The sequence below is a fragment of the Aphis gossypii genome, chromosome 2, assembly GCF_020184175.1.
Source record: "Aphis gossypii isolate Hap1 chromosome 2, ASM2018417v2, whole genome shotgun sequence".
NCBI classification, from domain to species: Eukaryota; Metazoa; Arthropoda; class Insecta; order Hemiptera; family Aphididae; genus Aphis; species Aphis gossypii.
Genome location: NC_065531.1, coordinates 75,792,803 through 75,808,490, shown reverse-complemented (window position 1 = coordinate 75,808,490; position 15,688 = coordinate 75,792,803). Strand labels below are relative to the sequence as shown.

Sequence of the window (15,688 nt, the reverse complement as noted above, 5' to 3'; positions counted from 1 at the left end):
ACAGCGGTAGATTAACTACTTTTATGCAAATGCATCATGCAGAGAATTCAGCCCCAGTCACTTACTATGCGCACTATAATATTTCCATCTAATTTACATTATAAAATATTGTTTACGGTGCATAACTTTTAAAAAAAAAACAGATATCTTGAAAAATAATAATAATTTACACACCGGTATACTTTATACTAAGATACATACTGGCATACTTATATTGAATAAAAAACACAATATACCGCGACAATACAATCAAATACAATACCTAGCATTATATATTATACAAATATATTTATTTATTTTGTTTTGGTAGGTATTGTAGAAAAAAAAATTTTAAAATTATTATTATTATAAACTACTGACCCTCGTCACCCTCGAAATACACATAGTTCTCCACCTAACACTGCTGCTTATAGACTATACATAGGTGTTTACCTATATATAGCCTATAGGTAGTCACGACAATCAAACGACACGTCAGACTGCTGCTTAACTGCGTACTAGTCAGTAACGTGATTTTCATTTAATATTTTTTTTCTAACGCTACAGATATAATAATATTGTATATGATATACCGTTGTCGTAACGCTACGGCCGGTTGCACGATGTGGAGACTGGAGAGAGACGGAAAGAAACCGACGCCGAAGGGTCCCGCGAGATCACGATAATAATAATAGTACTCGATATGCTAAAATAATATATATTATTATTACGTACATGTCGGGCACCGGCGTCCAACCGACAACCCGCGACATCTAAAATATAAGAGTGGCGGCAGAAAGTGAAATAATATAATATAAACGATAAAAATACGTTGGTCGTTACGTAAGAAGCCCAAACGGCGATCTATATTGATGACGCACAGTATTAAAAAATATAAAATATATAATATTGCAGCGTATGTAGAATATAGAATTATAATAATATCTATCCAGCAAACAGCTGTAGATGACGCATGTAATTTTAATGCCTAATGTGAAATCTCCCACTTTTTCGGTCTCAACGCGAACAGGTGCACGAGATGTGCAAAACACGCTCTAGACTTACGGATATTGTAACAATATGATACGCTGCCGATTGTCATCGACCTTTATAATATGCAACGACACGTTTTAGGAGGAGAAAGGAGGGGTGAAATGCCCTTTGTCTGAGTGTGCTAAATACAGTGGTCAAGTCAGTTGCGGGAGGACAGGGTATTGTTTCGTTGGCACAATAGTCGAGTGGGCGTACCTACGAGTTTTTAAATTTTACAGTAGTATACACGTGATATATTATCAATGATTTTATTTAACATTTTTGTAAATTAAAATAAAACCTGCGGGGCTTTGTCCTCGTTGAAATAAAAAAAAAAAAAAAATAGCCGAGTGGACGGTATACGGTGTTTAACTCTAGCGACGGCGGAAATGATTAGAGCGCATCCAGACACTAAACGGGAGGGAGGGCGAGGGTTGAGGAAACGAAATATAAAAATATTAACTGAAAAAGAGACCCGGAGCGTTATGGCCGAGGCACACGACAATCGAGAAATCTCACTACAACGTATATCAATGCCTTACCTACAACCACCGCTCTGTGTCGAGTCCAGGTGGTCGTTACCTGTAAAATATTTTGTCACGTACGTGTGTAGGTACCTACGAAGAAGTCGGATACTAGAAAGAAGACTGTGCACACATCCACTCGCGCGTGTATAGTGGGCGTGGTCTTTGTCGGCGGTTTAAGACGACGAGCAGCTGCAGCGCGAGCCCAGCACGAGGACGAGAGGAGTGTGTTTCTTTGTTGCTGGCGAGAAACGTCCGCGGGGAGGGACCGAAGGGGAAGAAAAAAAATCACAAATCTACTTGGATTTCAAGGATACAAGGCACGGCGTAAGAGAAGACGAGAAAAAAATGTAAGATACGACGGCCGACGCCTATATTATTATTAATATTATTAATATACATTTATCGTGACGTGTGTGGCGTTCGATTGCTGAAATATTACACATTACACATACGCACGACAAACGCCACACGCGCGTGTTTAATAACAATTATAACGAATTGCAGACGGCGACGTTAAGAGTATAATATAACATTTTATATCGGACAGCAATTAAAAAACTTGTACCCATTATGGCGCGAACGGTCTCTTTTGTTTTATTTCCGGCGAGTACATAGGCATGTACTGTATCGTTATACCGTCAAAGTCTACGTTACAGTTTTTTTTCTTATAAGGACGACTCGCTTGACAGTTTTTCACATTACATAATGGTTTATGTTCAATGTAGCACAGAACTGCAGTGGCGCGCGTACGGTTTTCGTCAGACGTCTGCAAAAGACGAACACACCCCACACGCCGAAACACCCTTTTTTCCTAGGGGTGAGAGGAAATCCGGACCAGATGTAAACAGCGGTATAGTATAAGGTATTATAATGTATACAATAATGCCAAACGTCCATTTGGGATCACTTGAGTTCACGTTTGGACTTGGCCATAATAATATAATGGTCCAATAACGGACCTGATTCACCGCTACACATATACGATATTTGGCAGAACACCGATAGATGGCACCCGATCCATTAATAAATTGGATCTATATTACGTCATTATAACGGCACGTGGCCCGTCTATAGAAACGATTGACAATGCACAGAAATTAATTATTAAACGCATATAGATTGATTTGGTCCCGGTTTCGTTACGCGGCAGTGACGGCGGCATTGCAGATGCGACGGTTCTATTTTGCGGTTTTCCGGTTCCGGGGCATTGATCGCGTGCTAGACGATAAAATGTTATATTATTGAATAACAATATGAACGTTCGATTTTAATTCGGGTAATTTTGGCGGTTCTTCGATATAAGTATACAGTACATATAATAGAAATTATCATATTAATATATAATAACTAATGAGCAATACACTAACACGTACTATAATTGATGGAAAAGAAGAAGTGATCACGTTCGAAAGTATTACAAACCTATAATTGTAAACAGTCTCCTCTTTGGCAGTTGTGCAGAATGTATCGCAGTCACAATAAACTGGATTACAACGACTGTACAGACGGTTATATTAACAATAATATTGTCCATAAAACTCGTGGTATCAACAGTATAAAAATCTGTCCTTGACACGATATCAACAATGTTTCTGTATTGCTCAACAACACACCGTGCCGTGTTACGTATTATTATTATTATTATACATATATGAATATGAGAACGAACCAACGGGTGAATTTATAAGATTAGCACGTATTTATAGTGTTACATATACAAACAATATAGATACCGTACAGTAATATTATGGATATTTCATGATATTATATCGAACTCGTTTTGGTAAAAAAAAAAAAAATGATCTCTGAAAACAGTTCATTTCTTATTCGAATACACGTCACACGTCGTCGAAACGAAACTCTAATAATAATAATATAATAAACGTCGGATCTCGTCAAAAACCTAATGGATTTTTTGGCGTTGACAAATACGTTTACATACACACACGCTGCGACGAGCGGGATCTATAAATCTCGTAAACTTGGCAGCAGTTTTTCAATATAAGATAAACGTATACACAGTACAGTACACATATCTCGACGATTTGCGCAAACTATGTAGGTACGCGAAGTGGACCGTGACGACGATATTTTCGAATTACTCATCGATGATGAAAAAATAGAATATATTATAATACACATTTTGCTTAAAATCGCACAAACGCTCGAGGTCAAATCAAAAACTGTATTAGTTACCACGTTTTAATAACGACGATCAGAGTCGCAGCATGGGAGGTGGGGGCAATGATGCGATGCGTCCCTTTAAACTGAAACCGATTATACACCTATACGTATTGTCTATATTACAACAGGATTATTATTATTATTGCGCTGATTAATTAACGAGTTAATAAAGTTATTTTTATATATTTAAAACCACACAACTGTTTCACATTATATTATAATTAAGAAAAAAAAATTTAAATTCTAAACACGCCATCGCCATCGGCAGGGGAGTCAGGAAGAGTGTAAAATATCGAGGGTGAGCCGTAATATGGAAATTAACTCGGGGCTCGCCGGAGACTTGTACGAGCGCAGACAGCCAGTAAATCCACCTCGTCAAATCGTATTAATAACACAAACAACAACAACAATCGAACACCACGACAACGAAAAAAAGCGATATTTGTAAGTGAAAAAAAAAACGGTCGCAGAATCCGCGTGACTAAATAATATTGTTGTGTACACAGGTTGTCGACGACAGTGCTTGATACTCAACGACTTTCACCGCGCGCGAAACCCAACAACGGAAATTCCTCAGAGACTCGGTACACAAACGCCCACTCGAGCGGCAGGTGGAACGAAAAGAAAAATTCCGAATGAAATAATCGCGCGCGAAAACGGAAAAAAAACTTTAACACACACGTGTCCGTTTTTCGTATAGCGAATGTTCGGCAATTAGCACGTCATATCGCGTGCACGATTATATGATCACTATTCATAAATGTATATATAATAATATACAATGAATCATTATACGTCTTAACACAGTACGAGTGCAACAATAATAATAAAATTAGTGATAAGTAGTAGTCATATACCAGTAGCCAATTGTAGAGAGGTATGTTTTGCGCTCGAAGAAGCGCGCGCAATTATTATTACATTATTCATAGGCGGCCAGTTGTACACGTGCGTTATACACGGTTGTGCGAATTGTGACGGGGCCCGCTCTACGAAATGATAAACTTGTCAAAATAGGTATTTTTTTTTACATTATTCATCATAAACGATACCGTCACTATCACTTCAACTCGGGTTCGGATCATGTACCACACACTAAAAAACGTTTAAAACGTCAAATTAAACTATAATAATATGTATATCGCACGAAACGGACGACGGTGGTGTGGTGTAGGTACCTACGGGGAACCACACACACCGTCGTTTTCCAAATCGCGTTTCGGGGTGTTTGTTTGAGCGCGAGGAAATCGTCGTCCGGATGGCCGCCCGCCGTCGTCTAGACGACGACTTCATTTGCATTCAATCCTGGTGGCGGTGACTGTTCCGCGTGTCCGGTGAACATTAACAAAAAAAAAATAAAATAAAAAAACAATAGGCTCGCTCGGAACGCCCACACAGCCGCTCGCCCGATCCGAGGTTTTATTAAAATCGGAGAGACAAAGAGAGAGAGAGAGAGACGACGAAATATTAACGATAATTATTATAAAACCGCGTGTACACCACAACCGCATTGCTGGACTGTATAACAATATATATTATAATTCATCCCCCGTTCGTCGTCTCGCAGTTTGCGGAACAGCGGTGACGCGCCAAAGAGGGTGGGAAAGGTGGGTTCCCCACGTTTTTACTCGTTTCAAACGTCGTATTAATCAAAAATCGACATTTTTATATTCATTCGATTAAATTTATCTACCCATTCATATCGGACAGTTGGAAATTTAGCATCGATCGGTAATGTTTTTCTGATTTTCGACCGGCTGTAACGTTTTTTTTTTGAAGTCACAATATCCCAAGACCCCCCCTCCCCCAAATTGAACAAATCTAGATTGCGCCACTGATGTATAGGTATTCAACGATAATTGATAATAATAAACACCGCAACAGAGACAACTGACCTGATCGGTTGTCGTCACCGTCGTCTTCGTCGTCGCCGTACAGTTGGCGGTCGGCGTCATCGTTGCAGTCGTCGCTCTCGCTGCGGTTGTCGTCTTCTCCGGCCGAGTTGGCGGCCGACTTGGCCACCCCGTGGCGCCGCCGACGACGCCGTCTGCGGTAAAACTCGTCGGGCGACCCTTCGATCACTATGATCGGCGGCGACCTGTTGGCCTGCTGGACGACGCCGCTCGTGTCGCCGCCGATGGACGACGAACTGTCGCCGCAATTGACGCGCAACGGGCCCACGGCCGTGGCCTTGGACGACAGCCACCGTCCGCCCGTGGTGATTATGGTGGACGAGCTGCGGGCCAGTTTCCGGGACGACGGCCGCCGGATGAACGCCAGCGGCGAGCTGCGCCGGCTGGACGACGGCGAAGTCGGCGGACGGTGCGACGGCGGGTGGTCGGCCTGCAGCAGGGCCAGGGCGGACGCGGACAGGGCCCGTCCGCTGGCCGACTTGATTTGTTGCGGGGCCGCCGCCGCCGACTGCGGCATCGCGTCCGCCAGCCGGGCCACGGCCAGCGCGGGCCGGGCGCTGGCCTGCAGCGGAATGTAAAACGTCGAGCGACGCCGCCGCGGACTGCCAGTCATCGTCGTCACCGTGGCCGCGGTCTGTTGTTGTCCGGTGGTCGTCATCGGTCGCGCGCGTCCGGCACTTGTCGCGTGAGATTTATCGTCGTTTTGCGCACAATCGATTACCCGTACGGTTTTTTTTTCTATCGGTACCTACCGTCGAATCACATGATCGGTTGTCGACGCGTAAACGCGATCGGATCTCGGAAAAAAATACCACGGAAACGCGAGCACGACAACGGTAAAAACGGTAAATAATACAACACTAAACGCGCGCAAACACAAAACACGCACCGTACGCGCACCGTCGGAATGACATTACTACACTGACTAACCGGCGCGCCGTAGAGTGGCCCCGTAGAGTCGGCGGTGGTGTTGTTCGTTTCAGGTTCACGTTGAATAGTATGAATAGTCGCGAGTGCGCGCGCGCGCCCGCCCGCCCCGCCCGACCGCCGCGCGCGGTGCGTGGGCCGAGGGGATGGTGGAGGTGTCGGCGGCGAGATATTTCCCCCCACCTCCGCGGCGCGGCAGGTCGCATTCCCGACCGGCCGGCGAGTAAACTACGACGAAACCGAGACTTGATCCCGACTTCTGAGTCTTATGTTGTTTTTTTTTTTTTTCCCCGTTTTCGAACGTCTTGTTTGCTGCCGCTGCTGCTGCTGCGGCGGGGAGGCGCCCTCCCGTAACAGTCTTCCCCTCGCTGATAAAAATATTACTATTATACGGGTTTATTTTTTCGAGGGATTTAGTGCGATCATTTCGAAACCGTAATAATTGTAATTGCATTTAACAATAAAATCGCAATACACCGGCAGCAGCTACTACCGTGCCCGAAAACTGATAAGTGATAACCTCCGAGTTCGACCGGAAAAATAATTCGATCGATTCACGAGCATCATACTGTTTATTACTCCGAAATGTTTACTTTTTCGTTAATTTATTCGTTATTGTTTTCACCGCACACAACAAACGCGAACGATATTCGTTCTTTAATCGATTATTACATTATTAATAAACATAATATTGTATATTATTTACATTCCGCTATATAGATTATCGCGTTCGGTTTACAGACCATACTACAGACTTTTACGGACATAACATTGTTATTTATTTTGTGTTTTGTCCTGTGTACACTACGACTACAGCACTCCTCTATTTCAACAGTCGGCGGCGGCGGCGTTATGATGTATGGTTTCTATCGACTATCTCGTACATTCTCACTTGTCAAGCTACAGTCAATATTTTACTTATATATTGTACTTACACCGCACAGACCGTATGTAAATAGCTAAATCTAAACTCAAACGATTGTTGGTGCATTAAGCGGAGAGGGGTGGATATGATCAGAGTTAAATGGGCGCGTCCCTCCCCCGCAGATGATCATGACGTCGTCGAGTCAGAGATTTTTGTGGAACGATTTGACGAGGAAAAATCCGAAAATATTGACGACTTCGGTAGAAAAGAAGTACTTAAATTACTACAGCTTCGTCTGACTATATTTATATTATTATTATCATTGATCCATTGCAACACGAATCTTGTCGACAATGGTTTTCAGACGACGAAGAGCCCCAGAAATATGTGAATTTGAGTAGGTCGGTTCATAGTTCACGGTTTTGTGTAGACCTAAATAGTGAATTCCATGTTCGTATACTTATAACGCGATTACTTTTATTTCTGAATACCTACTACAAACGTGTAAGGTTTTAAAAATATTACCGCGGTGTACTCGTTAAGACAACTAGCCGAGTTGCCGAGTACGCACTAATACTGTATAGCTAGTGGCTACTACTCAGTTGGGCATAAGATAAGTACCGAGTACCAACTCTTGGCACACTTGTCTTAATAGTTAATACTTTTATAATTATACTCTACGAGGTGGATACTCGTTAATAGACCTATGCGGATATACTCGTGAATCAAAAATAAAATATTTTCAGAATAATTGTATTTTTGAACAAAATCCCGGATATATAAATAAAAAAAAAACAATATTCAATATGCATAAAAATATCATTGAGTGTACAGGCAGGTAGACGTTATTGGATATTTATACACAAGAACCCCGATTTCCATAAGTCGTTAACAGGAAATGTTAAATATTAATACGCACGAAAGAATATTATTAAACGTCCAGCGCAGTACAATAATAATATATAAAATCAAATAATCGTAACATCCTTTCTTTATAATATCTATTAATAAATTATACAAATACCATAATATATTTATGAATGGAGAAAAGTAACATTTTGGTAGTTCAACTGAATATTACAATACACGAGAAAAACGTATACATATTAAATATAATACACATACAAATATTGGAATAATATATACATTATATATATTATTATAATAGGTAATCAAATAAATAATAAATGATATTTTTAAAATTAATTCGTAACCGATTTATCAAAACGTTGAATAATAACGTTCTATGCAATAATAAAAAATAAAAAAAAAAAATACAAAGAGAAACTACAATATGGTTAAATATATATATAAATAGGTGTTTAATGTATCTATATATTATGTATTATGTATTTATGACTTATGTATACATTTATCTTTTCATACTAATTTGTTCCAATTGTCTATCGTTTTGTTTGACAATTTTGCCATTTATACTAGGCTATTTTCCGAGTTTTTTTTATTATAACGATAGGTATATAATTAAATATCTGTCACAGAATAATACAAGAAAATACGAATTTTATTGCACCATTTCCGGTGCCGCTAGTTCATGATTCACGCCGCCGGTGGTGGCTTCATTATTGGTCCATAACTAACTTTTTTATTTTCGAAAATAAAGGAGAAACAGTTCAAACCGATTAAAACACAACCGTTCTGGTCCGGTTGTCGTTAAATGGTCGAACAAAAAAAAAAAAAAGAAGCGTTATGGAGTTCCGTTTTTATTTTTGATCAGCAACACAAAACGTAGGCACCACAGCGGTGCAATCTATTCTTTTCGTTTGTATACCTCAACAGACTATAGTCGCTTGTACGTCATAAAACTCGTAAATAGACGTACACTACAGTGTGAAGCATTGTGATTTGATTCCTTTGGCAGAAGGAAAAAATAAACCAAATACGTCAATGGGAACAAATAAAAACAAACCGAATGACGTCCACTAGTTAAATTGTGGATACGCGAGGTACCTACTACTGAGGAAAGGACCAACATATTTTGTTGATCGATAAATTAACTACAAAAGAAAAAAAATGCTAAATGACCGTGTCAAGAAACTAGAATTTTATCTGAAGGGTGATTCCTGTCTGCTAATGCTTTGTTGAAAAGATCCATACTTAAGTATATTGTATATGATTATGATATGACCCAAAAGGGTTAGCCATATCGTTCTAAAAATGTTGTTAAACTTCTCTAAAGCTATTATAACTATAGTATAGACGTATAGTTGACCCAAGTTGCCAAGTTGTATATTATTTACCTTTTACTAAAAATGTTGGTCTCCCTGGACCCCTCTCACTGCTATTAATCAATTTCTTCATACCTAGCTTTATGATTCGCACAAAAATGAAAAACAGTAAATAATACAATAATATTTATTTTATATTATATTGTATAACACATTAACTGCTGCATTTTGTACACAACAAGATAATATACGAAATTGTAGTACTTACCAGTTGTAAGTTTACAACATGATTTATGAATTTCTTTATCAGACTCTACGACCATTGCCCACTTAAATATTTAGAATTTATTAAATGCGACGATAGGTATAGATGAAATAAAAAAGTTGGTTAAAAATATTGTTTATAAGAAAACTGAATGACGACGAACATTTTTAAATTTTGGTTTTCATGATCATCACGTAGTATATGTACTTCAAAGATAACATGAGGTATAATAATACCTATAATGTATACTTAATATTAATTATGGAATAATATTGACGTTGTTGTTAAGTAATACCCTAAAGCCTAAAGACATCTTAATCGCACTATTTACTATAATTCTCAATATGAACTCATTACATAACAATATAATATATAACCTGTACATAGGTTACACGTGATTTAGGTAAAAATATACTTTTATTTTCTATAAATATTTTATAGGTTTTAAGGATTAATTATCTACTATTAGGAGAGAAAACAACATTCAAATCAATAGTTTTGGAAAGTATTCAAAAACCACGTAAAATAATTTAGGAGATTGTTTGTCAGAGATATTCCAATTAGAAATAATCACGATCTATATTTGCAATCGTATTACTACACAAGCTTAAACACTGTTTTATAAATTTTCCCTTATAGATAGGTACTAATTTTAATGGATAACCGGTTCTGCGGTTAAAACTGGATTCAGAATTTATTGTGAAAAGTCTATTCTATGAAAAAAACTTAAAATTTTTTTATTCTATATAGTGTAGGTACGCCTATATAGGTAAATGGCAATGAAATGATTGTTATTGTTAGTACAGAATGATTTTACAAGTTAAATTTACATTACCTAAACATTTATAATGTCACACAACGACTGATGAAACATTGACTTTAAAAGAATACTTATAAGTTACATACTATGATTTATACACTTAGCCGCCTAGGTATTAACTGTGTGTATTGTACTTGACTGTTTACATACAATAATATTATATTATACAGTTTATCTACCGTGTTCGTTTTGTACACATATTTATATACAAAACATCATTCATATTTAAAATTCTAAGCTCGTCTGGTGATTTTTGCATAATTTGAATGTCATAACATACATATAAACACCGAGTTTAAATATAGATACTAACACGATTTGTGTGACTACGGTATTTGTGACGGAGTTCTCATCGTTTTAAAATCGAATAATATAGACCGATTTGTTTGGATATGTAAATCGTTTTTCTCGAGATTATACGCATTAAGCGAAAAAAAAATTTCTACTGTACGTCGTATATGTTACGCATGTGATAATGTAACGAATTTATGCATTACGCCATTGCGGCGCGTCTTATTAAAATAGGTACTATGTATTATAATAATTATTTATCGGTACGGCGGCCGAGAGAGATATATTATTGTAAATTGTTTGTTTACGATTATAACGCGCGATGGTAATATTATATACACCGCGGCGATACAATAACCCAATAACGAAATAACGATTACAGCGCGGCGTGTGATGTATAACATAATAATAATATTGTGTATCCGATTCTTCAAATACTTAGGTCATACGGTACATGATATTATTATAATATATATATAAGTATTATATTATTCTAAATTTTGCGGTCAATCATATCGTATAGATTTGAAAAGTCTCGGATCACGTGGAGCACGTCAGAATTAATGGACGGCGGTCACTTGTGTATTGCGTTTTCAAAAATAAAATATTAAGTGTGACGAAATACACACGACCATGTAAAGATCTGAGTCCCGGGATAAGCGAATATTTTATACGATCCAACAACGCGATAATGTAAGTAAATAATTCAAACGGCAACGTTGGTCTGTACACGCAAAGTCGTACCTGCTAAAATGTCGTTGAGAACGAAAACTCGTAAACAACATCGATTATATCATTACATCGTATGCGTCGAATATCACCACAGTAGGACTAAGATTCAAAACACTTAAATTTACATTTTTTTTTATGCTTTCAGAACTACAGTTTCCAATAGGCGTATCACAACGTAACGATCCCCCCTCGACTAGAATCGATAATCTACTCAAATATCGCCATGATTTTTTTAACCTATATAATATTATTTTCTATCCGTTAAGTTTTTACTACTAGGTTAACCTATTAAAAAAACCATAAGAATAAACGAGTATAAAAGATTAATGAGTACCTTCTATAATTATTAGTTTACTTTTGATTAAGTGTTAAATATATAAATTATAATGACTTACTTATAAGTTATAGTAAGTAATAGAATCAAAAACACTTAAGCGTTAATTAGTTTATACGTCGAATTAATGGCATTGTAGTAGTTAATACCGTATTTAATATCATATATATACAATTAATTACTGTTTAAGTTAAGTAAATCTACCGGATTCATTTTTCCGGGAAATTATACAACATTTAAGGTCGAGAATCTATACAAAATTGAAAAATCAAAACATGTATGGCGCTTATAATTATTATTATTACACATACCTATACTATACAGTTTATGTTTTAAGTGTATCGTGCGGTGGTTGCCGAAATAATGTCACATTTTGATTTTAATCGACTCGACGCGATGACGCCTCAACCTCGCTCCATCGTATTCTAATCAAACTGGATAGATGGTTATATATAAGACGCGTAGGAAGGGATCCAAACTATTTACTCTGTACACGCATAAATAGCTATTGATAATAACGACAAAGTTTTGCGGTCGACGAGTGAATTCCGCACGCGGTGCGAAGCAATAATAATTAACGACGGAAATTAGTATATAACAGTGAATATTGCACCAGTGCAGTTGAAGCTATTAGGCGACGTATATAATATAGAGACCTAATGTCCCGTTAAAACAATCGAAAAACAATTAAAACATGCCGTTTCTACGGGTCCCGGTCTGATGAATGACGTGGCGTCGAGCTTATTTCGTCTCAGGACGACGATCCTATATATTTGAGGACGAGTATTATATGTCGCTCGGATACAAATGTTATGTATATAATATAATATATACGTCTTCAGGAATCGAACGCGACCGACGGAATAACACGGTACGAAATGGGGTAGCCGATTTCATGTATATATATATTATATTACGCGTGTGAGTTTTGGTCGCGGAGAGGGTTCGACCCCATCGTCTCGAGGTAAAGTCTGGTAGCTGAGGGCGGTCGCCACTACTACAGCGTCAGGGACCGAAGACCCCTTCTTTTCGTATACCGGGGAAAACGCTGCACGGAATCTGAGCGAATTTATTGCATTTTGTCGAAACGATGATTATTACCTCTACACCTATATATATATATATCTATCTATCTATCTATCCCCTTCGACCTTTGCTCGTGACTATATATGTGCGTACGGCAGAATGGGCAGCGGTGAGTTCCTACGCCGTGTGCGGTGTCGGCTGCAACGTGACGACGGGCAAAAACCACCGCACAGCACACGTCGCATGAAAATTACTTTTTGATCCCAGTGCGTCGCCCTAGCTGTGTGCTGCGGTGGCTGCAGCTGCGTATACACTGCAGGACGGGATTCGACGGTGAGTTTCACTGCACTTGTCCCATGTTCAATGTTCAGCAAAATATTATGTTTAAAATATAAATAAAATATCAGTTTTTTACGAGTAGGCGAGCGTATATGGGATAAAAAATGATGAAATAAAAATACAATATCTTGATGATATACGCTGTTTCGCTATACCGGCGGCGTGTCGCGTATACGACGTTTTTCGCACGATGATTTCGGTATAGTTTGAGTTGGATATCATATTATGTGTTTTGATACAGGTGGCAGTTGTCTTACACGACATGATGGAGTATGGTCAAAAGTTGAAACCACGACACGTGTTGTAATATTTCAACTTGACGTTAACTTGTGATATAACAAAAAGGTCGGGAGTATCGTTAATTCAAGCGGTAACAGAGTACCGTTACTCTACAATGTCATTTCTGAAAATATTCATCCATTATTGCACATACAAGTTTAATACCTACCTACATGTTTTGTACAAAAGTCAATGTATATAGATATTCTATTTTAGAAATTTGAAAAGTACTATTTATTTAAGGTCCACTGCATTTTATTATAATACATTTAATGAGGATGAGTTTCTCTGCCTTTCATATTATACGCGAACATGACAAATCAACGTATCGGATTCTTACCACAGTTTATATATATTATTCATACTGAGTACTGAGCAAATTTACATGTTATCAAATTTGAAGAGGAGAATGTAAATTGTGTTCGATCAAAGAGCTTTTATGTATGTTTGTTTAAAAAGCGAATCATATGAATTTGAAATTTTTGAAATTATTCAAGTACTTATTACAGCTTGGTACTCATTATATAAAATGAAATTTGGAAAAATACTACGATCATAGGCAGCAAACGCGCACGTTGGTCATTTAGTATGATAGCAAACCAAATAGCTAACAATCGGTAAATTTTAGACGAAACTTGACTACTAATTTTTTTTGATAGCCTTTAACGAATCCGTACTAGTACCAAAATATCAAATAGAATCGACACTGTAAACTGTAGATACCAACGTACGAAAATTTAAAATATAATTGATCGCTGTATTATAATATTATCTTTGACATACCTGATATATAATAGTCTAACCGACTAAACGCCGTATTACTATCTCGCATAAACGAACAGAAGTATATTATACACATTATATTTTATAGCAACCGAAGAAATCGCTCATTCTTTGGATTATATACAATTTATTATATTATATATTACACACAATACAGTATGTGAGACAACGACTTTTATACGACTGCTAATGGATCTTATTTTCTGAGAAATGTCGTTTTCTACAGAACCGAATTTGATTTATAGCTCTGGTAGTTTAGTCGATAAAATATAATGTATATATCTCATGTGTGCGTACGCGTGCTGATTGGAATGACAACGTAGTTGGTAGGCGGTTGGTCGTGGCAATCGCTATCGAGTATTGGGAATTGTTAAAACCGAAGGTTTTTCTAAAAAAAAAAAAAAAAATGAAGACTAACACAAAATAGGTCGTTAAAAAAAATAATACTATGAACGTGCAAAATACAAAATAAATAATTAAATAATGTGCATTAAAAATCAACGTTAAAACGTGACATTTTATACGAGAATAAGTCACATAAAAATTAACAACTGCCTAGAAATGGAGAGTATATGTAATAAAAATCAATAAAAGAATTAAGAATCGGTTCATAGAAATATTTAAACTTATAAATAATAAACATATTAAAAGTATAAAAGTAAATTTTAATAATATATTATGAAAATAACATGATACGAATAAGTTAGTGTCTTATCAATATAAATTAAGTGTGGCGACGTGAACAATACACAACGAGCCGCCCAAATTATTTACGATGTCGACAGCGTACAATAGGAAAAACCCATGTTCTAGAATATTCCACGATGGTCTCGCTAGAGTATACTCGGGGATGTTCTAGAACAAAGCGGAGCCTATAAATACCAGCTGATCAGATGCTCAATTTTCATTCCGTCAGTGACTACGTATCGCGACTTACCGTGTTATTCAGTTCGCAGTAATATTGTACGCGTAATTGGTATTTGTTTGTTATATTTCATTCTTGTACATACATATCACAGTAATATAGTGCTTAATATTTTATAAATTGTGAGTGATTATTTATTACCATAAACCACAAATTGGTGACCTCGACGTGATGGAAAACAATGAATCGTCAGTAGCCAGAGTCGCGGTGAAAATTCCCGAGTTCATTTCGTCGGATCCTGAACTTTGGTTCGCCATGGTCGAGGGAAGTTTTGCCAGCGCAGG

General features: G+C 37.5%; 1 protein-coding gene across 4 annotated transcripts in view; it reads right to left on the bottom strand.

Annotated features, from left to right (window-relative positions):
* Positions 1 to 15,688, bottom strand: part of LOC114132683 (ras GTPase-activating protein raskol-like) — a 136,964-nt gene that overhangs the window by 18,485 nt on the left and 102,791 nt on the right. Inside the window, exon 1 of one of the 4 annotated variants that reach the window (XM_050200917.1) lies at positions 5,615 to 6,577. The exons of the other annotated variants lie outside the window; for them this stretch is intronic. Coding sequence (XP_050056874.1) covers positions 5,615 to 6,290 — 676 coding nt within the window. The 5' untranslated portion in view covers positions 6,291 to 6,577. Of the gene's footprint in view, positions 1 to 5,614; positions 6,578 to 15,688 lie in introns of those variants that run through there. 4 annotated transcript variants of the gene reach the window in all.